The 23,912-nt window shown below is 36.4% G+C and overlaps 1 protein-coding gene across 1 annotated transcript in view; it reads right to left on the bottom strand.

The window, feature by feature from the left end:
* Positions 1-23,912, bottom strand: part of AK5 (adenylate kinase 5) — an 84,394-nt gene that overhangs the window by 41,332 nt on the left and 19,150 nt on the right. Inside the window, exon 6 of the mRNA XM_017743577.1 lies at positions 4,678-4,768. Coding sequence (XP_017599066.1) covers positions 4,678-4,768 — 91 coding nt within the window. The remainder of the gene's footprint in view (positions 1-4,677; positions 4,769-23,912) is intronic.

Genomic DNA, 23,912 nt, shown 5'->3' with positions numbered 1-23,912 from the left:
AGGGAAAGACCTGCATCTACCATCTGATGTTGCTTCTGTTTTGGTTCCCTCGCTCCCCTGCCCCCACCCCCAATGCTCATGTATAGTTCATCAAATTGCCATAAAAGAATTACAGAAAGGAATTATATTCCTGGTGCCACAGTGTCACCATGTACAAATGCAGCATGTTCTCTGGTATGTACACTTTATGGTCTTTTGAAAATACCTGTCTCTAGAAGCTATATGCAAGGAAATAGATTTCCATCTGCTGAGAGAATCTTAATTTTTGATTTATTTTACACAGCTGACATCTCACTCTTAACACCGTGTCATTGTTAATAATATAATTTAACTAAGCCTCAGTTGTCACTGGAACGGGCCTACCCTGACACATCAATCACTTCTAAAGGCACTTGTTGGCACTTTATTAAAGGCACTTGATTAACTGTCACTTAACTACCAAGAGCAGTACGTATTCTTAGCTAGAAACATTAGTATGAAATATGATGCTGCAAACTTATATGTAAAGGTCAGGCTGAAAATGAATACTCATGCATAATGTATCTTAAGTGATAAAAGCCATAATGGTTATACAATTTTAATATGGTCAAGCATCTTAAAGCCTTTTTTACTTGAACTAGAACACTGGTGTCCTTGGAAAAACATCGCTTCTTCCTAGGGTATATTCAAGAAAAATTGAAAATCACTCTTTCATGGTTTAATGAAAACTAACAAAGCCTATAACCATCTATCACTGAACAGTGCTCAGACTTCTCTACCCTTCTCAAATTGCCTAAAGACAAACCCATCAGAAATGAATTGAAGCAAATGGCTACTCCCAGGACAAGATAAAGTAATTAAGGGACATATAAGAGTACTTGCGATATCCCTGGTGCAGCATGAGTAGTTTCCTATGCTCTAGCTTGGTTTCTTGTTGGAGGGAGCATATTTTGCTAAGGTTGGACTAAATCTTCCTAAAACAGGTCTTCCAGGGTAGAACAATGAGCTCATTAACTATTGCCTGTACGTGCGGCAGCAGAGGCACACCAGGGAGCCCCTTGGCAAGGTACTGGCAGTCGGGAATCCTGCTGTAGGCAGATGCCCAGACAAGGCTAAAGGCAAAAGGAGAGCCTTAGAAAGTGGATGATGCAAAACTCAGCTGAGGTTTTCTAAACCCAAGTTTAAATTAGCAACATTTTACGTAAAACCTGTGGCAACGTTTATCTGTCAAAGGTGAAATGCAAAATGTTGGCTTAAGGAAAAGAGGAGGACTGGTTCAAGTGTTTGGAAGCAAACATGCACTGCTACTTTCAATGAGACTGCAGGCTGCACATCTCATGTCTGACAACAGAACAGTTGATCATAAATAAGTTTCATTGCCTTTTCTGAGCAAGTTGCATTATTTTTCTTTTGCTAAGTTAGTACCATGAGACCAAGCTATAAAAACAATTAATACTTGTCTACTATTAGGAGGAAAGGCTAACAGTCTGATTAATCTTAGTTCTTTCAAAGGGGTGTCCCATTCCAGCAAATAATCTCTTGGCTCAAATAAGCTCTTGGTTAACTTGGAGCCTTCCTGTGCTTGTATGAACCTATAGGAAGTGATCCGGGTAACTTTATCAATTGCAAAAGGGGAAACTCAAGTTAAAAAATATCAATTAAGAAAGCCCATGAAAGTTCTACCACCATGGAGAAATAACTTGCAAGCGCCTGATATGAAAAGGTACCCTTAGGGCTTAAAATATGCTTCCTGAACTGCATGAATAAAGTTAAGGCAAGGGGGACCTGGTCATTTTCATGGGCCCTGTGTTTTCCTTAGAGAAAAAAAGAGAAGGTTTTATTAGGTACAGTACTGCACAATTAAAAAATAAAGCAGTTGAAAGTTTTTATTAAATTCCTGTTAACTGAATAATCAGGTCTCCAGGGAGGAACAGGCTGAAATAAGAAAAAGCACAGAGCTAGAATGCATTCCCCTTTTTTGCCATGTTTTGTATATTGACACTGAAGGCATCTTTCATAAAGATATGTCTTGTGAGGAATCCAACAGGATCCAATGGCACAGCACTGAGGGACGAGGTGAATTAAAGGTGGCTGCAGCTGTACAAGGATGTGCTGACAGGTGCTACCCCTGCCAGGTCTGACAGTCAGGGACAGTGATATCCCTGCACCAGAGGGATGCACAACTGTGCTCAGTCACCTCCTTCACCAAGAAGCTGTATTTTACATTTTATGCTGTATTTTACATATTGTTTGTTGCTCCTAAGCTGAATTGTGTAAGATTGATCATGGAAAGCTGAGAGAGTGTGATTGTTACAGGCAGGTGTGTAATTCCTATGACAGAAATGCACCCCAAAGCCCAGGGGATCATGGCTGTAAATGTCTCTGGTCCTACAAAACATTTCAGTGTTTTAAGCCAGGGTTCATGACACTTTGTCTGATAATGTGTTCATCCTTAAGTTGTCAGGAATGCAAATGTCAAGCATTGCTTTTTCATGGTTCATTAAATTCATTTATGCAATGAACATAAACTGTACTGATCTGTCTAAATTTATCTGCAGTTGTAGATCTGCAGTTGTACTTCACTTCCCATCACAAGGTAGCTATGACCCATCATGCAAATTAATTAAATCGGCTCCTTGGACAATCTGCATTTTGGCAAATCAGCTAGTGAATTTCCAATCCTTGCTTAAAGGCATTACTTACTTTGAATCCTGCTAGCAATTCTATTCAATATGGTTCATTGGCTCAAATATGCTTATACTCATATTTTAACAATGATAGTATTCACACACTTCAACGCTGACTGTCATAAAAGTAATCTAAGCCTATCCTGTGAAACTTACTGCTTCTCTTACTAACATGTTTAAGCTCAATAAAATAAAAATGCCTTTTTATGTTACGGAACATGCTCTGAAGCGCCGGCTAATAACTCAATTAATACATGTTACCTATAAGCACTTGGGCAAGACAAATGCTTAGAAGATAAATTTCAAGTGGAATATTGTAGAAATAATTTGTTGAAGCACTGATTAGCATTAGAATGATTACATTTTAATTTTCCTCTCAGTAAGATGCTTCCCATACAAATTTTATTGCAACCTTACACTGTTGAGTTTCATGACAGGTTGTTGCTCTTGGCAACGGTCTTAATATGTTGTAGAAGGCAACAATGAGAAAATTGTATTTTCATCTATAAACATTTCAGTTGTTTTCTTTCAGCACATATTGTTACAAAGTTGATTACAACTGGGTTTTACAGGTATAACATGAATTAGATTGATGTGGAGGCATGAAAATATTAGAAATCCTATGTTTATGTTAGCTACAAGGAACTAGAGTATATTGCAATATCACTAATAAGATTAGAAGACAAAAAGTGAGATCAAGACATGCTGGAATAGCAACCTCTAGAAATTAAACACCTGATCTCATAGACATCCTACTTCAAATCTCCTTACTATTATCAGTGCTCAGATTAGGCACTAATTAGGTGATTGTGGCATGGCATCTGCTCATGGCTATCCAATTATTTTGGTGAGGGATTTATTAAATAGATCAGATTTTTGAGGGACTGACTGGAATTCATCCAGAATCACAACCAATTTGTGCAAATTGTTTAACTCATCAAGCTGTTTGTCAGAGCCTGAACCTTTACGACACTTCTTTCCTCTTCTTCCTGTCCAGCTCTTAAATCAATTAGGGAATCCAGATGCAATTATCAACACAATGTCGTACAGTGGAAATGCCATTTTAGGTTTGGGATCAACCTCTTGCCTCTATGAATAAGGCTAAATAGAAAAGAAATCTGTGCCACTTAACAGAAAAAGAGAGTCATTATTCTTGTGTGCATTTTATCTCAAGGGTGACCACTAGAAACCTGTGGGGTTTTTAGCTGATGAACTTTTCATAATTCTCAACCTCCTTCCCAACCCCGCTTGCATTCACTGCCCTCCCCCTCCCCACCTTGGTACTTCATCTTTGTCTCATTTAGAACATTATCAAAAATTTCTTTTTGCATACTGGTTCAGAAGACATTTATGACATCATCTACCTGTGTAACTCTCACAGTTTATTTGGAAATCATTACAAAAGGAAGAAGTTGTGAAGGTACCAAGGAACACTTTTCTGCTGCCCTCAAGCAAAATATTTCTGACAGATATTATGGATTTTCAGTGCTTTGATTTTTAGCTTCAATTCTTTTGCAGTCCTTTGTCTCTCAAAGGCTTTTCTTTGAAGACATTCGAGCCTCAGTAAGCACAAATAATAAATAGACAAATAAATAAAATCCCCAAACACATGACTTACATTCACACACCATTTCAGAATTAGTACCAATTATTAGGGAGGAAGTATGATCATTAATCTCACAGGACTGGTTTTCTGGTGAACACCAAGGTGGAACTGAAACAGCCGACAACTGTAATTGAAAACTTACATGATTTTTGTATTAATACTATAGCTTAGTGGACTTCCATAGTACTTTAAGATTAACTTGTAGATAAAAAAGTTGTTGGATGGGCTATATGAAGTTTCCAAATATAAAGAGATTTTTTTTGTCCTTGATTGTGCAAATGTTTGAGGTTGGTCAAGACTCTGCTATAGTACCTACATCCAATCTTGAAGAATATGAAAAAGGCATCCCACCAATGTCAAGAGCAGTATAGTAAATATGGTTCTTGAAATCTTACATCAACTCACCTGCTGCAGCCTCTTTGTTTGCAAATAGTTTATTGTCAACTGCTGAACTTATGTCAGAGAACACTTCTTCTTCATCTCTGTCTGCATCAAACTAAAAGAAAAAGAAAAAAAAGAAAAAGAAAAAGAAAAAGAAAAAGAAAAAAAAGAAAAAGAAAAAGAAAAAGGAAAAGTTGGCAATCAGATGGTGCTTACTACTTGGCTGAACATCAACATGTACTGTGACTTCTCACCCCAAGCCTTCCTGATAGGAACCTTTCTATTTTAATGTGTGCTGTCCATTGTTTTAGGTATGAATCATTTAAATTTTGACTTTAATTTTGTAAATCATTTTGCCTATTTTTAAAATTGACTTGTTCTCAGAGAATGAAGTTTCAAAGCAGAAGATAAAACTAGTAATGCACATTACTTCTTCAGTCATTGGATGGTTGAAAAAAATGTCAGCAGAGACACCAGAAATGGGATTACTTTACTGTCACTTCTTTTTGGTGATTAGCATAATTAACTTTTTTAATTTGCAAGTGAAAAACTTTCAGCAACTTCTGAATTGTCTGAAACAAATTTTTGTGACATGTACAATTTCTTCAAGTAGTTGAGCAAAACTCTTAGGAAAGAATAAGTAATTTTGAAAATCCCCCACTTATAGAAAAGAAAGCTTTCCTCTCAGTATCAGAAAGTGTAATGACTTAGTGATTAATTAAATCAGGAAAGAAAAGCTGATTTAAAATGGCAAATAATTAATTTCTTATGATTTTAACCTTCTTTTTCATATCTTTTGCCTGAATTCTGATACTGATTTTCCCAAGTTTTTTCCAGGCTCTGTCTGACAGGTTTCTTTTTACGGCCAGGTGACTGTGGCAGGGGGGAAGTCCTGCTACAGTGACATGCTTGACAGTGGGTTTGTGATTTTCCTTATTGTATTTATCAAGCTTCATTTATTTAGATCATCACTTTTTCAGATAGATGAGACTACTATAAATATCAATACATGGAGTTTTCTGACTGGCTCTTGAAATGGAGTTTGAGGGTCTGAGCCTGAGGGCCACTTAGAAGTTCATCCTGCAGCAGTCACCATCTGTGTGGACAGACCTTTATCTAATCTCAAGAAATTTTTTTGCCATTTAGTGTTTGTCATAACTCAAAGCAGTTTAAAAAAATTTCTAAAGCAGAAATTTGTTTACGTATTAGAGGGATTACGTTTTAACTTCCATCAAAACCAAGGCTTGTGGAAGAACAGGTCTTAAATAAAGCTGTTGGGCTACTGTTGGGCAATTTATTATCGATACACAAAGAGCAGCTTCGGAATGTCCTTGTTGATAGGAAAAGAGTCCTCCTAACATAGACATATATCATCTTTGTGTGTATGTGTATGCATAAAACCCAGTAAATTGTAACCAGGTTGTGTCTGATCATTATTGTGTAGGTCATACCACACTTGGTGAGATGACAGGCTTGCTTTCTTATTAGCAGCATTCCTCTGAATAATCCAGTTCACCGTGAAAAAAACCACACGATCAATCTCAAAATGTTCTGAAGGTTCCAGGAATTTGAAATACCAACTTTCCTATTCAAAGAACACCAGCTGTGCTTCAGCATTCTGAAAAGTCTGGCTTTGTAATGAAAGCTTATATTGTCACCCCAAAAAAACCAATTATTTGAAGCTTGCACGTAGACTCAGTTTTCCCATCACAAAATAAGAATTGTAATACCCTGAGCCACAGGAAGGCAAGGTAGCTTCCATGGAGAAATTATTTTTGAAAGAAACTAAGTAACCTTGTGAGTTCTGTACTTCACTGAATTGTTAAATATTTTAAAATTAAATCCTTTGATAATTATTGGAAGCTTGTATAAAAGATAAATGGTACTCAAACAACCCTGGCCACATAGAACAAACACCAGTAAACCTTGTATTTTTAGCAGAACCTGTCTAAATCCACAGGTTGCTGAAAACAAATCCCTACTTGCTTCAATACATAGCTCTTTGCAACTAAATCATGTTGGGGTATCTTTATGGATGTCTCAGTTTAATTATAGTCAAGGCCTATGTTTTATAGAAGTGTAATTTTATTAAATATTAACTCTATTGTTGGCTGCATTGATACAGTCTTTACCAGTGATGCAGGAAGAAGCAAAATGTTTCTTCCCTGTGTGGCCAAAGGGGTTTGAGGTCTGACCTTACTCTATGGCATTTCCCTCCGTGAGGCACTAATGGTGTTTTTGTTCTATGCTGTCTCTGTTTTGTTGGGGCAGGACAAGATTAGGGAGGACCTCAGCAGACAAGAGCATCACATTTCTTTAAGAAGCCAATCAAAATCTCTGAAAGGTTTCACAAACCTTCTTAAAGCATGTTTTGGGGCTATGGTAGGTTTTATTACTTTTAAAAGTAAATGATGACTGGCATAATGATGAATTTTCGTGAAAGTTTATCTCATTTTCACATGAGTGTTGTTGAATCACAGAATTTGTTGCTGGCACAGTGTTATATAAAAATGATGAAAAATATTTTCTTGATCTTCTGCACTGTAAATAATTGCCCTAGGGAATGCAGGTGGTTGTTGCTGCTCGCAGACAGAAAATTATTAGTGTTTCTAAATAAGCGCCCAATAAATCCCAGCCAACAGAAGGAGCTTCACAGAAAAATTGTCTGAGTTACCGAAAATTGCAAATCTCACTGGTCCATGATGATAAATGAAGGTTTGGTAATACCATGTACATGTTAAAGAAAAAGGTGCAGAGATTTTTCCTCACAACAGTCAGGGGACAAACATCAAGGAAACTGCAGTTAACTAGAATTGTGGGTGAGGGTGTCATTCAGCCTCGCGCTGTCCCCTACGACCTGATTCACCTCCAATGAAACTGCTGGTTTTTGCAGGTGGTTTATCTAAAACATTCCCAAAATAGGGGGAGATCACACCAGCCTTTCAGACTTGAGTACAGGAAAGCTAGAAGAAAATCTGAGTGCAGCAGATTTGCAGGGAATTCTTATTTGTGCAGCTTGAAATACAGTTAGAAATGAAGAAAGCATGTAAAAACCCCAAACAAATTTACAGTTAAATAACATTTACAACAGTAGATGAAAATGTCCTCTATTTTAGAACATGATGGATGTCAGTGAAAAGAAAATAAGCCATGTCCAAATTAAACATAACATAACACTGTGGTGTTTGGCACAGGAGTGAAAGCTCCTGGATGGTCAATGCAGTGCCAGTATCCATAGCTGATAAACTGGAGGGACTTCCAGACAGGCTATGAGAATGATCTGTTTCCTGTACCTTTCCATGGGAAAGAGAAATTTTAGAAGTTATTTTATCCAGAAGACCAAATCGTGAGTTGCGAGGATGAAGAAGCTCTTGCACGTGAGACAAATTCAGAATGGAAGCAAGCAGCAAAATTTATTCTGACATCACTGTCTTTACTGCTTAATTTATCACTATTTGCAGTGGTTTGAAAAATTTTTTATTGAAAATTTTTTATTTGAAAATTTTAGATTATTCCTAAAAAGAAAAATATTTTTAAAATTCAAATAAGAATTAATTCAGGGAAGTCTGCTCTACATAGCCAGAGCTGTCACTTCAGCTTTGTAATCCATTAACCAGATCCACGGAAGTGAAACACAATCATAGTTTAGGAAGTAGACAAATTACCCATATATTATCACCTGCAGTGAGGAACAATTTCTTCTTAAATAAAAAAAAGAGGTTTATCCATGGAGAAGAGAACATGGTTTCTTATATCATGGTTTTCCCATGCTTTTAAAAGAGATACCTAGTTTAGAAGGCAGATTGCACCACTGTCCCTTAAGTGTTGGTATTTTTGGTTGAAAAGTCGACAATTCTAGTAAAATAAAGAGATTCATAAGATTGAGCAAGTTACAATAATTTTCAGGAGGCAGCAGCTACAAATGTAACAAGAACACACTGTTACTATGCATACTGATTTAGGCAGGGATTTGCTCCTGAAGGATGGAAAACAAGTAAGAACTAGTTCTATTTTACCCTTGGTAATACTAAAAGGTGAAATGAGACTTGAGGTATAGGTACTGCTTTACCATTTTTGGACACCCCCACAAAAATCTCTTCATTATTGTTGTTCCATCCCTAGTTTGCTTCTCTTAATAATTACAACTGACTTGTGCAGTTACTTCCTGGAGAAAGCGGAAAAATCAAAAGAAAAACCCCAGCAACATGGGAAAACAGCAAAGAAATATATGAGGAAAAATATATAAGGTAGGATAATAACCATTGGGATGGGGGGTGAGAAAAATTAGTTGAAGCCTTGTATGGGAAAACCAATAAGCAGAGGCACTGAAATGAAGCTGGAATGTGCAGACTGGGAGTTCAGGGAACATCTCCTTATTACAAAGTATTTTTAATGATACACTTAAACAAAACCAAAAAAACATTCAAAACACCACAAAATGGTAGGGTGAGGACATAGGGGAGAGATATTTCTCTTTAACTTGTTCTCTATTTCTAATATTTTCATTCTTTTACATCAAATACTTTGAAATCTCAGATTAATTTTTATATTATATTTTTACCACATACGGAAGAAAAACTACAACTGAAATTACGCTACAGGTCATCAGTGATTTTTCAAATATTATGCAATTAATAGAGGTCAAAAATTAGTATCAGAAATTTAGAAAAAAACTGAACTGGGGATATTAACACCATTATTAATATCCTAATATTCTGAGTTATCTAAAATAAACCTCTTACCACCTTATTTTTTTTACCACATGAGTTCCAAAGACGATTCATAAATAATTGCAGAGTCCTCCTACGTCTATCGTTAGTTTCTCAAGTTCCCCTTGTATCTAAGGATCTCTTGCTGTGAGTGCTACTTGTAAACAAGCGTGAGGGTGAATGTTCTCCAGCCGTGAGTGGAGCTGACAGTTCTGCAGCAGCTGCTGGTAGCTTTTCTGTATCCCAAACTCATTTACTCAAAATAGGTGCAATTCAAAACCACTAATTATGTGATTTTTGAACACATTAGGTGCATACACAGGCTCTTGTATGGTAAGAAAAAAAAAATTATTCCATCAAATTCAAATAACATCTTCGAGTAATATTAATGGTACTGAAATGACCCTCAAAAAAGACATGGTTATAACAGAAACTATCAGTTAATTTAACTGCCTTATACCACAAAATGTGAAAATATGAATGTGCACACTGATGCACCCAGACATTTTCCATTGTTTCTATTTTTCTGTTCACAGACCCTCTTCTATTAATTTGGCAGTGCATGAACAATGGAATTACTACAAAGGACAGGCTTGGGGATTTTTTCTTCTTAAAGCAATTTTGTCTTATTTCAAGCTAAACTGAAGAACTTAATGCCATGGCACACAAGTGTGGAGATGCTCTCTGCCAGTTTCCCTCCCTTCACAGTAAAACTGCTAAACCAGCTTTCATACTTGGAATATTGAACAGAGCAACAGCAAGGAAATGGTAACTCTCACCTGAAGAAACAATTAACAGTAGTAGAAGTAATAGCTTGTCTTTGTACATTTATGTGGAGTAACAGCTTTTGATAGGCAGACAGAGGGAGAACTTCTGTCTTTATGCTGTGATCCTTTCAGCAACACCCTGACTTACATCAGTTTTCAGCTGATAATAATGAGCGCCTCGGGCAGTGTGGTGGGAAGAGATGATGGGAAAGACACCATGCAATTATAGGCCCTTGTAGAGCAGAAAGCAGACAAACTGAAGGAGGGTTGGATTTGATTGGGGGTGAGGGGAGAAATCCATAATTTGGTGGCATGGTAACAGAAAATTAATGGACTTGAGAGGATAAAGCAATTGCTTGTTTAATAGGGAAGCTGATGGTGCCACAGAGTGGGTTTGGAACATACATATTTTTCATAACACTAAGATGCAAAGCCTTTCTGCCTGTGCAGATATTAAAGAGCACTGGTTGGTTAATTTTTTTTCCCAATAAGGATATTCATCTGGAAGGCTGGTAACTATTATATGGAAAGCAAATATATTGCTCTTTTATTAATAAAATCATTTTTGCATCATGTTCTCCATTCCTTAGAGGGACTCTGAGCTTCCAGTAGGCATTATCCTCCACCATTTTTGTATCTCTAACTTTTTAAACCTGAAGTCAGTTTAACACAGTCAGTAATAAACAATTCAAAATGTTTCAGCCATTTCTCTATACTACTATGACCCCTACCATAAATATTCTATTTATCTTGGAAATTTTCATCAGGAATCAGAACCAAATTAGGCAGCATATGCATTATTTTACATAGCATTTAAAAGGACATGATTTGCATGTGTTCTGGGTTATCTGACTTGTCAGATAATTTACTTATAGCAGGAACTTTTCAAGCTATAAATACAGCCAGCATCTCTGCATATAAACTCTGTGTGCCTATTCACTTTGCAAATCATTGAAAACTTGCACCCTGACATGTATTACATCTGTTCAGCAGCTTCTATAGCAAAGTCAACTATATTAATTATTTTTGAAGATTAATTGAAATGAAAGAAATGCTTTAGTATATGCACGTATAGAGATCTTTTCTACCTTGGAAGCACAAACACTTACTTTTCATTATTTAAAAAAATATCCATTCCACTGTTGGAGTAATCTTCATTATGTGTTTACTTTTTAAAGGAAATTGCTTTTAAAGAGTCAAATGGTATTACAGAGAAACAGAACAGTGGTGTTGAGCATCCAGACAGATCACTTCTGAAGAGCTTGAATGGAAAACTTAATTATGGTCTGAGTTAGGAGATGCTCCATGAATTATTTTTTACTCTTTTCCTGTAGAACCCAGGAAAACATTCAGCCGGAGGGAGAAATCATCTTACTCTCTACCTCCACTGGGTCTAGAATAAATTGTTTGATTTTTTACTTTAATGTGCCTAACCCCAAAGGAAGGGGAAAGACATTACTGATTACAGAGAGTCAGATATGACTTGAAGCTGTCCAAATCCTCACACAGCTTTAACAGCCCTCTGTGCTTTAGCTTGCAAAATCTTTTCGTATTTACCAGAGCTCAGTGATGCTGCAATAATGAAGCATTAATGTAAAATTCAGTATTTTGAAACGTAGGCAAAGGGCAGAGAGGTACAAACAAGTGGCATGAAGCTCAGTCAGTAACAGCTGCAATTGTCACTTTGCTTTCTACAGCTCAGTGTCATTACAGAAAGATCTAGAATTACCCAGCTCTTCCCCAAATGCCTTTGGTTTTTCTTTCCACAATAATAATGCTTGTCTTCCAGTAGTTTTTCTTCCACCTTTATCTATGAGGACTTCTATGAGGCTTGGATGTGCCCTTGTTCTTCAGATTGAACTCTTTGGGAGCAAACCAGTTAAGGATCAGTTTCTATAGCACAATTCCCTTATTTCTTCCTGTACCCTCTGAGGTGAGTACTGGAATGTTCACATTCCCAGAGCACCTAGCTCAGTGAAACAGCTCTGACCACCAATATGTTCAAATAAATTCTTTCCTCATTACCCTTTTTTTTTTTAATACTGAGTGCAACAACACTTCTCAGGCAGAATGAGTCCTATAACTACATTACAATAACCAGTACTTTTGTGTGTAGAGAGACTTTTCTTGATTAAAGATTTAAAAAATATGTTTTCCCCTGCCTGCAGAGCTCCTGTGTCACTCTTCCTTTCGTTTTAAACAAAATCAAATAATTTTCTAACATCAGCTCCCACAGCATGTACAAATCAAAGACAGGCACCCTGAATAAATATACAGAGACACTGGCTTCCCCAAAAGGCCCAACAAGCAACAACTCTAATTCAAATAAGAAAACAACAACAACAACAAAATTAGAAAAACTCAGAAATAAAAGACATTTCTTCCTATAAATACTATTTTCTTCTATTGACAGCTTGCAATTTATTTCAAAGAAAAACACGGATGCTGCTGCCAAATATAGCCAAATATTTCCCTTTCAAGATCAATAGCATTTCTCCTGTTGGCTTTTGTGGAAGAGATTCTGAATGCAAAATACTAAAATATTGTTGTCTGGTCTTTTACTGTTAGTGGATTTCATAACAATTATTATGAAAAATATAATTTTTGCCTATGTATCATCACAGTTTTCTAAGGAAGAATGTTACCATCTGAAAGCTAACAAAAAGAGTCCTGAGTTAATTTCAGCTGCAAATTTAGCCAGTTATTCAAGCACGAGGACTAATGACTCAGCTGCAAGAACAAGCATAGGGTAAACCATAGGCTTAAACACCAGAGGATGTGGGTGTTCCATATGCAAAATCTGCATTTAATTCAAGAAATAATGTGACATTTTTAGTCATCTACGACCTTAGCAACACAAATAATTTAATCTCCAATAGTTGTAGATTTTCAAAATGGAATTTCACACCGTAAGAAAAGGAACATTTGAAAATTTTTGGCTTTTCTATTTTCCTCGGAAGACAAACATAAATTTTAATTCCCAGCTACACGGTTCCTGTGTATTTAAATAAATTCTGAACCCAGGATAAGCAGCATTTCCACTGGTGGTCTCTATATGAACAAACATTGTAAATGGTTTTGGAATCCTTGATAATAAGCCCTCCCTTGGTCATTTTCAGCTGAAAAGTACTAAATTTTCATGAAATAAATTATTTCTCTCTAGAAGTAGGACTTGTATCAAAGAGGATAATATTCAGCAGATGTCAGTCTGGGTCCAGGATGGGCTCATAAAGCCAACTTCCAATTCTGCTGCTGCAGGAAGAACATGAGTTTGTTTCCTGCAGCAAGAAGTGAGCCACTTCTATTTTAATTTCTGTACCAGAAAGTTCTGTTTTGACATCTAAATTATTGGAGCATGTTGTTTCAGAGCAAAAAGGAGACTACTTGATTTATAAATGAAAGCTGGCAAGCTAAGGAGATACTGACAGAAACTATTGCTTTAGTCATCACGGAATATGACATTCTTGCATCTAGCATGTATTTTTTGGAAATAAATGTAGGACAAAATCCCACATGATTATGTAGGCTGAAAGCATTTTTTAAATATCATAAAAAATGTGGATGAAGTGGAACTGATTGACATAATTTATTTAACTTTTTTAAAGCTTTTGACAATATTTCTTCCTATTAAATGAAATATAATTTTAGGGAAGCCCTAAATAATAGAATTAATTTATTTTTAAAAGCATGATAAATGTCCAATGGATGTCTTGGCACAGACAATGGCCAATATATTGATCAGAAAAATGGAAAGTACAAATCAGAAAACTCACCTTCACTATGGAAATGAAGTCTGAGAAGGGATAGGGATGTGGAAAAGAAAGGCATGTAATCTGACAATAATGTGTGTTGCAGGAGAAAAATGAAAAAAAAGACCCAGGAAAGATCAAAATGAAGCCTCTGGAATCTTTCCTTTATTAGAATTTCATAACTTTCCCTTGGGTTGTTTGTTTGAGCTAAGTGCTTTACAGAATACCCGAAACTCTAACACTTGGGGTCTAATACCATAGTACTAATACATTGTTAAAGTATAAATTATTTATTGCGAAAGCAAGCTAAGCAACCTATATGGAGTATTCATAAATTTTATCTATAAAAACTGCTATAACTGACCTTTCCTTCAATTGACGCAGAAAATTAGAGCTTTTGATATTCTAAACCAGAATCCACCACTTTACATTCACTTAACAGTAATTATTTTATAATTGGGGGTTTTCTCTGTATTAAAATAGTTTTGGCTACTGCTCTCCATCACTGCAGCTCCTTCACCATTGCTCTGTTTTTCTCTTGGATGAGATAGATCATGGTGTTCCTCATACTGTGGTTGTTTGGTTGTTTTCAATGTCACCTGGTAAAAGAGTAGTCAGAGAAATATCTGTGAAGTGTCCACCTTTCCATTTGCTGCCTAGTGCTAGAATGGGTAGTTCTCACTGTTTCAACCCTTGATTACTTTAGCAGAATAAGCTCAATCTTACAGCTGTATAGTGGTATTAATTTCTACTGGGATCCTGGCAAAACATGGGCAACGAATTACAAAATTAAGTGCATTCAAAGTGTTTGTTTTTGTAATATAAACCAGCTAAAAGTACACGGAAGGTCTGCCTCTCTCTGTCAACCTTCCCCAGTACTGTAGTAATGACTAGAAATAATAGCTATTTAGAAAATTTAGCAACCTTATGTTGTTTTTTATTTACCTTAAGATAACAAATGTGTGATTTATGTTTGCCTTTATTATTAAAATTTTACCACTGCTAAAAAAATTATTAAAACCATTCATGTGATCCAGCGTGAATGCATAGGCTCTGGACCCTGGCACTTACAGACCTTGGAAAACAGGAACTTAGTCTTCAGTTTTAATATATTCAGCAAATGTAAGAAGTGCTAAAAGCAATTTGTAGGGGTAGAACAAGTTTGTTATTAAGTTTTTTGATGTTTAGTTTTGATCATTTATGAAGGCTTAAAGATATCTTCTACTGCTCTTTTTTTCCTGTTTACAGTTCTAATGAAATAGAATACATTACAGAAATTTAAGATTTGTTTACTTTTGCAGTGAAACTACTTAAAGTGGAAGAAAAGACAGTGTGAATACATCCCAATTTTTTTTGAATGTGAAAGGGATTGGGGGGGGATTTTCTGATCCTACTCTCCTACCTGGTTTAAGCTGCAGTGAGATAGACAACTAAATATTTTGAATGTTCCTTTCTCTTTCTATAATTTTTTTGCTTTAATTTCAAATAAAATTACTTGGATCATCTGACAGCAAAAATATGTTTCAACAAAAAAATGTTTAAATGGAGTCCCATGGAAAATATCTTAATTAGTAATCATTAATACAATTCAAATTATCTCCTTTTGCATATCATAAATCTTATTAGATCTTGCAATTCTTACAGAGTATTATATCAAAGATAAATAATTTTTTTCAGTCTAAGAGTCACCATCTTCTCCAATAAGCATCATAAATATTAAGCAGGAAGTACCAATACTCATTCAATCTAAAAGTGGACTTGTGATAATTTATAGAACCAAAACCAAGATTTGCAGAGTTTTCAAGACAATTCAGGTATGCTAGTTCTTAAAATTAGTTTTCAAAAACTTTAGTTCAAACAATGACTACATTTCATACAGCCATTATTGCTACAAAGGAAATAAAATTTCCTTTAGTTTGTACTATAGTGTTCTAGCTCCCTGAAACTTCTGGAAGTCAGTGTCCAAACTCCCAGAAAACTGTAGTCTCTTATTTGATTCTATTAGTTCTGAGAGTAGTCTCTACTAAAAAGGAAGAAAAATAATTTGGAGGCAGATCCTAATTATTTGTAAAGCTTACTCCCTATTAAAATTATGCCAAGGGACATGGGGAACTGACTAAATGCAAATACTTCATAAAACAAAAGATCTTGTAGACCTTTCTACACTGAACAGAATAGCCCCCATTTCCTTCAAAAGCCCTTCAGCAGATCTTAGCATGTTGCTGCCCTCCTCCTCCCTCCGGTGAGGGAGTCAAGAGCCTGCAGAGAGCCCATTAGCTGCTGGCTCTGCAAGCACTTGCTGTTGCACAGCAGCTAATTGAGCTCAACACTCTCCTGCCCTGTGTAATGAGAGCCTTGGTACTCGCCTGTATTTCATTTATAGTGGGTTCCCTACATGCCCTCCTCTCAGACCAGCACAACTTCTGTAAATACAGAAATAGTCATTGGACTTTGGTGAGACACTCTCTACATGCTTATTCTCATCCCTACTCCAGTGAAGAAGTTCTCACAAGCTTCTATTCCTGCCCAAGACTTTTTTATTTGTCCTTTTTCATCCTCAAGCCAAATTATGTTCTCTCAAAAAGGTTAGATTTAGACCTTGTTTCATATGTCAAATATCAGTTATCTTCCAGTAAATCTTTTTCCAAGGCACTTTTTTTTTTTAAATCAGAAAGTTGCTTGTACAATTCATGGGGAAAAAGGGAATCTTGCAGTTTTGTTTGAACTTTGCTCAATGTAAAAAGAGCAACTGTAACATTTAACCCTAAAGAATAATTAATATTTACAAGGTATGTTATCAGATTGGGGCTGTAAAAAATTGTTGTGCAGCCTTAACAAGAAGCTATGAAATAAATTCTTGCAGAAGTCCCCACTAACATGAGTGGTTGTTAAGCTAAGTGTTGCAGCACAGACATCTTCCCAAGAAAACTGATGTGGTTTCTGTTGCCAAGTGCTGACCTAACCTATGAGAGAATACTCAGATTTGTTTAACTTACTCTCTATTACACTCACCCTACTAAATTTAGTGATTTTTCTGAGGAGTGGTCTCCTGGCTGTAGTTCAAGGATATAATGAATAGTTCTTAAAACCAAACTCATTTCAGAATTCACATGGCTCCTGACCCTCTTTCTAAAGATCAAAAGATATGAGGGAACATTAAATGCATAAATGAAGAAAACCCTCTGTTCACAGTACTGGAATTGAGCTCATTTGTGTCTTGCACCCCATGAACAGGCTCAGAGATGAAAGCTAAAGTACCCACAAAACCTTTAACGGCTATTACAGCAGACTGAGGCGACATACAGAGCCTGACAGAGAGCGGAGAGAAAGTTCTTGTAAAAGAAACAGATATGACCTGTCTTGTGGTTATGTGAATCTGTATTATGTAGAATCCATTCAGTGAAATTCTTGCAGTAAGGTGCAGATACAAAGAAGATTGCTGGATATTTTTTTCAGTGTCTTATGGATCAATAAATTTAATAAGCAACTTGACTAAAAGCTGTATTGCCCACATTCTAGGTTCCCTTTTAGAAAGGACTCCACCTTTACAGGGAGGTCTGCTCTTTTCAGTAGAGCAGACCAAAAAAAGCCTAGAAGGCAGGACATGGCAGGAAACTAGGAAAGTGTATTTTCAAATTCCCTAATTGGCATCTTGCAGTGGTAGGAGAGGGAGACGACCTTGGCATTAGAAAAACTATAGTATTACCAAAATACAATGGATGGTATAATATAAGAAAAGACAAGACCTGGCATGCTAGACAGAGCAGAGAATTTTGAAGTACTGCTATTGAAAACATGAATGTGAAGCTTCAATTTGACATTCTGATTAAAGACAGGAGGAGAAATTCAGAGGAGTACATAATGAAAAAATGTTCAGATTTGCCTAAAAACAATGTAGTTTTAGCAATTTTATTTTTAACAAAACGGATCAAGGGGTAGCATATATATGAACAGTCCTAGATATAAATAACTGATCGTAGCAAGTTACAGTGAAAAGATGCCACATTTTATGCATTAAGTTCTTTATTTCTTTTACCATGATTGGTATGACTGACTGTTGGCACAAAAAGAGATGAACAGTTGAGAATGGAGACAACAGTTTTTCCTTCACAGAAAATGACAATAATTTTGACTTCAGTGTCATAGTTATGTCTTGTGAGGCTTATTTTCCTGTTTCATTATTTAAGTAGATTACTGAATTTCAGAATGTGATATGGTGACAACAAAGTAAATAGATAATTTTATTCACTGGCTATTAATGAAACAAACTGCAATACTATATAAGATAGAAAGATACAAATGTCAACCCTGGAAGTAGGAAAGATGATAACTGAGCCAAAGGATACAGAAGCATATATGGTTATAGCAAAGACAAACTACACAGGATTCACCAGAGAGTCTTTGCCAAAAATTTTAGGTTACGTCTACATGGTAAAAAGCGATGCAGTGCCGAGATGTTCATACTAACACTACATGATGTACCACAGTTATAAGCAACACAAAATAGCCATGTACGTGGTTATCTGACGTGTAAGTATCAGTGAATGTAAGGAGCGAGGATATATTACTTCAGTCAAGTGCTGAGTTAACACAGTAGTGGTGTTTTCCTAATTATGAAGAATTTCATGCAGTTCTTCAAGGCACTGTTTGGTAGATACTCTTTAGCTGCATTAGGAAAAATGAAAAGTCCTCCAAACAGCTATCAGAAATGATCAAAAGGATATTCTGCAATGGGGAAAATGCCCTAGGGGAAGGCTGTAGTTCTCACTTCAGTGCTGTCTAGTGCAGTGTGTACCCTGAGTCACACAATGGATGAGTAACTTTTCAGCTTTCTCAGTTCTCCACCAACACTGTAGCTGCATCTAACCCTGTTAAGACTAAATAAGACTCCAGAATGCTGGAGAAAAATGACAGAAGCCCATAATGTCAAGAACATCAGACTTTCTGCTGACAGTTTTGACATTTAAATGGCTTCCATCGTTACAATATATGAGCATTCACAAATCTGAATAAATGTATCTTTATGATGCATTAAAAAATAAGAAAGTGGAATCTTTTAGGTCTCCCCTCTATTCCAGGATACATCTGCAGGAGAGAAGGAACAGGAGCAAATGTTCAAATACTTCCAAAATGGTACTGGATTGGATTACTAGAGGCCAGTTCACTCAGTCTCATTTTGCCCTTTGAATCAAAGTTGAGAATAGCATGGCAGAAAAAACGTTCAGTTGCCACTTGCATAAGGAAACAAAAGTAGTTAATAACAGATAAAGACAGCTACTTCGATGCTATAAGCAATGATAGATTCAGGAAATAAGGATGTTAAATACTGGGACTGTAGAGCACAAGCTCCCAGATGTAGTAACATTTTAATAGGACTGTGAGTGTGAGAGCAGAAAGACCACCTTGATTCTACTGAAGTAGCAACTTTCATGAGTTAATATGCAAATTTTCTCCACCAAATGGCAGCAAAGTGGTTTTGCCATAAAATCAAGAAGTCACTGACTATAAACTTTTCACAGGGAAGATGCACCGGTGGCAATTAGAGCTGGAAATCATTTATGGAACTTTGGGTAAGAAATTGCTATTTTATTGTTTACAGCAATGCAGGGCTGAAATGAAGCTTTGGTTCTTCAGTTCGATGTTCACAAAATCAGCTGTGGTTTAGGACAGAAAAATTTGCTTATGGATGATAGATATTTTTGATTCAATACAAAAGGTCTTCCCAGAGAAAAGATATTTTTTCCAAGTGGGTTTCTTAATATATCTCATCTAAATAAGAAAAATTAATCTTCTTTAAGCATCACTTTAACTACAAGAACGAAATTAGAAGCTGCTATTTACCCAAGGGACACAGCTTAATTACCTTAAGATGAACTGTTTAAAATAACTTGAAGAATATTTAGGACATGTTATTTTAAATATCTCTTACAGTTCATTCCTCTGCATGATAACTTCGCTTAATTACTTATCTCAGCTTTAGTTTCAGATCTGTAAAAAACCCCTCTGTTAATTTTAAACATGTATCAGCTTTCACAGTGCCAGAAATGGATAAAATCTGGGATAGTATGGCTGTCAAAACCAGCACTCCCTCTGTCTTTCTGGAGTTCCTCCATCACCTTAGCTCAGGCACTCATCACTGCCTAATTCTATAGCCAGACTGGTCAAAGTTTATTCCTTTTTTTCAAAGTCATTTACTTCATTCAAGCCACTGGGTGTACAAAAGGCAGGGTTTCAGAAAGCTGGTACCTATTCAAATCATCATACTTCTAAAGTTAGAAAAGAACACAGTGTTGCACTGATTCTATTCACCTCAGCAAAGAATTTCTACCCTCAAGGTTTCTCTGCATGCTTCTATGTACACAGATGGCAAGTTTCCATCCTTGGTCATTCTCTGGCAGACACTGGTATTTCTGATATACTTGTTGACATAAACCATAAAATGGGAGCCTGAAAATATTTTGAAGCTTGGAAGTGTTTATGGTGCACATGCTTCTATATATGCACAAATTACTCATCTATAGTTCCCATATAAAATGTGCATATATTTACAAACTGTTTACACTCATTTCTAGATAAAATTTATGTACCTTCTTGGTGTGTTCTTCAAGATCTCACAAAACAATAACACATAAATAGTATTGAGATGCAGTGTAAAACCTAGCAGAGATTAGAACATGTGTAAACTTTCTCTAGTTCAGCAGCGTTACAGGAAACAGAGGTTCTTTCTCATAGCCCAGTTTTTCTGCAAAAGAGCTATCAAATATAAGAGAGACACAGAAAACCTTAATTTTCAGTAGCAGTTTTCCATGACTGCAGAGCTCTGGTTAGTTGTTCTAGGCTTCAACTTATCTTTCACTGCTTTGAATCACCAAAAAATGAAAAAGTGACAGTCATTATTTCCCATCCCACCTCTAATTTTCCTGTACAGCAATTTAAAAATTATCATATAACCATATACATTCATGGAGCCAGATAAAGACTTACCATACTGTAAACCAGAGGAAGACTCCTGACTCTCAAACAAAATGTCTGGTCTCAAGGTTCCCACAAACAGCTGCCTACATTCCTTGTTAGATTTGAAAATTTCCTAAAACTTTGAAGGTTTGCTCCAGATGCTCAAGACTATCTGGGCTCCTCTTCGCACATCCACTTGGTCATGCCCAAGAAGCCAGAAGTACCCTGAAGGTCCTGTGTAGTAGTCAGGTTAAAAACATATCTAAAATGTTCCTGAAAGACTGTGCTTATGGCTGCTGTATTTTTAAAACTAATGAGAGGCATCTGAAAATATTTTGGTGGCATTGGGCCAATCAATAGGGAATCTCAGCTCAGTACCCTCTAGAAAACAAAGCCAGTTCAAATCCCCATCTCCGACCCGTGGGGAGAAAGGCCATGCTCAGATACCAATGAGGATACATTTGAGGGAAACCATTCCTGCCAAGTCTGTATCACTTTGCAGCCGAGGATCCAAGATCCAGGCATCATATGGCACGTAAATGAGATTCTTAGGGAATCTGCAGCAGGGAGGTGAGAGCACACGGGGGAGGTGGTGGCTAACAGTCCCTATTCCTAGCATCACTTCAGGGAAGGAGGAGTGGGATTTTTAAAATTTTCTTTTTAACGATTTTTTAATGCAAAAACTGCATGGACACGCGCAAATATCACCACCATGAAAACAAAGGCATCTGGTGTTCTGCCAGCATCTGCCACCAGATGCACGTTCCTCCACTGAGGAGAAGATTCTCTGAGTTGGGTTGTGGTCTGGGAGACATCCCTGGCAGAGGCTGCCTAAAGGACTGCAGGACCCACATTTCTCCAGGGACAAGCCCAAAATTAAAGGAAGAATGAGTAAGTGCAAATCTTTTGGAATGAGCATTCAGAAGCAGATAAATAAAAAGCCCAAACCAACACCTCAAGTTGGGCAGATGTATGACAACAGAGAAACTTTAGAAATAAACTATAACTGGTATTTTTGTCAGCATTTTGGTAAGTCACAGCCTTTAGATAAAGTTCATGTCAATGTGCAAGTTCTATAGCAAAACTTCTTTTTTAACCAAAACGAGAAAAAATTTATATAACACAGTTCTGTGGGGAATTTTTCTGTGACAGTTGACAGCCATTAGGCTTGTTTGATGCTTATGAGGGCAGACAGCTACTTGCCTCACCCGCAACTGTTTAACTTCTAAATTCGTGCTCAAAATCCGTTTCCAGCTTCAGCTACTTTTTGTGGGTTCTCTTTACTTCTCTGACTAATCTGAATGTCATTTTAATGTTTTCATAAGCATGGTAAATTCCCTAAAAGGACAAGTGGGACAATGAAGATATCAGAGAAATATGCATTTCAAGGATGCCACAGGATGCTGTCCTGTTCTGGCTGTTTAAATAAGGACCAGAACCTTCTTCTAATGCTTCGTATTTTTGTCTCACTACAGCCAGTCTTTTATTTTTTCCCCTTAAAAGAACATAGACTTATTAACGTAACAAGGTTGACACTGCAGCTCTAAGATTATGTAGAATCATTGTCAATAAGGCAGACTGGACAAAATCCTGCCTCCAGTAAGAGAAACTTCTACTGCTGTGACGATGAGCTCTGTAAACGTTTTTCTCTAGACCAAGGGATATGTTCTACAAAGAACAGCTAAGCTCTCTGAGAGCAGCTTTAATACCTGTTGACCAAAAGATTTTTGTAACCCAATGATGTCTTCTCCAAGAATTACACCATCATCTATAGTGGATTACAGTCCACACAAACCGGAGATTTGGAAATTTCAGTGTCCTGAAAAGAATTGAAGTTCTCTGCTAAACATTAGAGTACGTGAGGTCACCTATGTACTTACATGCTCTCCCTCTTATAACTTAATCTAACTAATATCTCCCCACCACCACCACCAGGTAATTTGTATGCAGTTATTGTCTAGGTAAACAGTATGTAGCGTTTTAATATTTGTTAAAAGTTACTGAAACAGTAAATGGCAGCATATGCATCTATTTACATACTCCCTGTCCAATATTGTGTTATTATAGTCTTGATACCTTCTGAATTTAAATTTGAGTTAAGTTAGGTTCTGATTTGTTAGACTACTGGCAGATTGCTAAAATGAATTTTAAACACAGATTTTGTGTTCATGAAAATATCGCATATTTACTTCTGTTAATTGTAATGAACTTTACAAATCATTATTCCAAAGAGGGAGTTTTTCAGAAAGGACAGAGTTGTATTTCCCTATTTCTTAGAGGTACAGAAGGTGGGGGCCTCGCTTCTTTCCTTAAAAACAGACACCAGGATCAGACTGTGAGAGCAGGTACACCATCCACAGACTGAGAACATAAGGCATACAGAGCACCAAACAAGTACAACCTGGGTACTGTAGAAAATTCTCAAAGGTCATGTGAAAAAAAAAGATTAAGGTAAAGAATCATACCTAAGGAACCTAACCAGTAAGATCTGAAATGAAAAATGTGGCTTGTAATTTTATTAACCAAAGTATGTTAAAAGCAGTATGAAATAACTGGTGGAGCATGAAAATGAATCTTCTTTGGGAATTCAAATATTTATTTCCTGCTCATAAAGTGTCTAACAGTAGATTATAATTATATATATATATATATAGTGTTGGCTTATTAATCATAGTTATATTTCAGTGAATTTTTCTTTTCTCTTTTGGTCTGTTATTGATGAAGAACAACATATTTATTAAATAGAGGTATAAAATACGAGTTGTGACTCTAAAATTTTAACAGTCTGTAAGACAAATGGTCCTTCTTCTCCCCCCTGAGTAGAATCGTGATGCTGGCTAGAAGTGTCTGAGATTTAGAGCTTTGAATAGCAGTGACAAGGTGCAGGCAGGGATTTAAGAAAAATGTAAATCTTTTTATTTCCTTCTAGTCAATGTTGACCTTGTCTGACCTTGCCTCAAGGATTCACTCCTCTAGGAATTAGGCTACTGTAATTCTATTTTATGCTGTTCTAGTTCTTACACTGCTCTCATCTGCATGGTATTTCTGTCTTCCAGGTTCAGCACTCTAAGCAGCAAGAT

The sequence above is a fragment of the Corvus brachyrhynchos genome, unplaced genomic scaffold (assembly GCF_000691975.1).
Source record: "Corvus brachyrhynchos isolate BGI_N302 unplaced genomic scaffold, ASM69197v1 scaffold48, whole genome shotgun sequence".
Taxonomy (NCBI): Eukaryota; Metazoa; Chordata; class Aves; order Passeriformes; family Corvidae; genus Corvus; species Corvus brachyrhynchos.
Note: the sequence above shows the minus strand (reverse complement) of the source record. Positions and strands in the feature narration are given on the sequence as shown.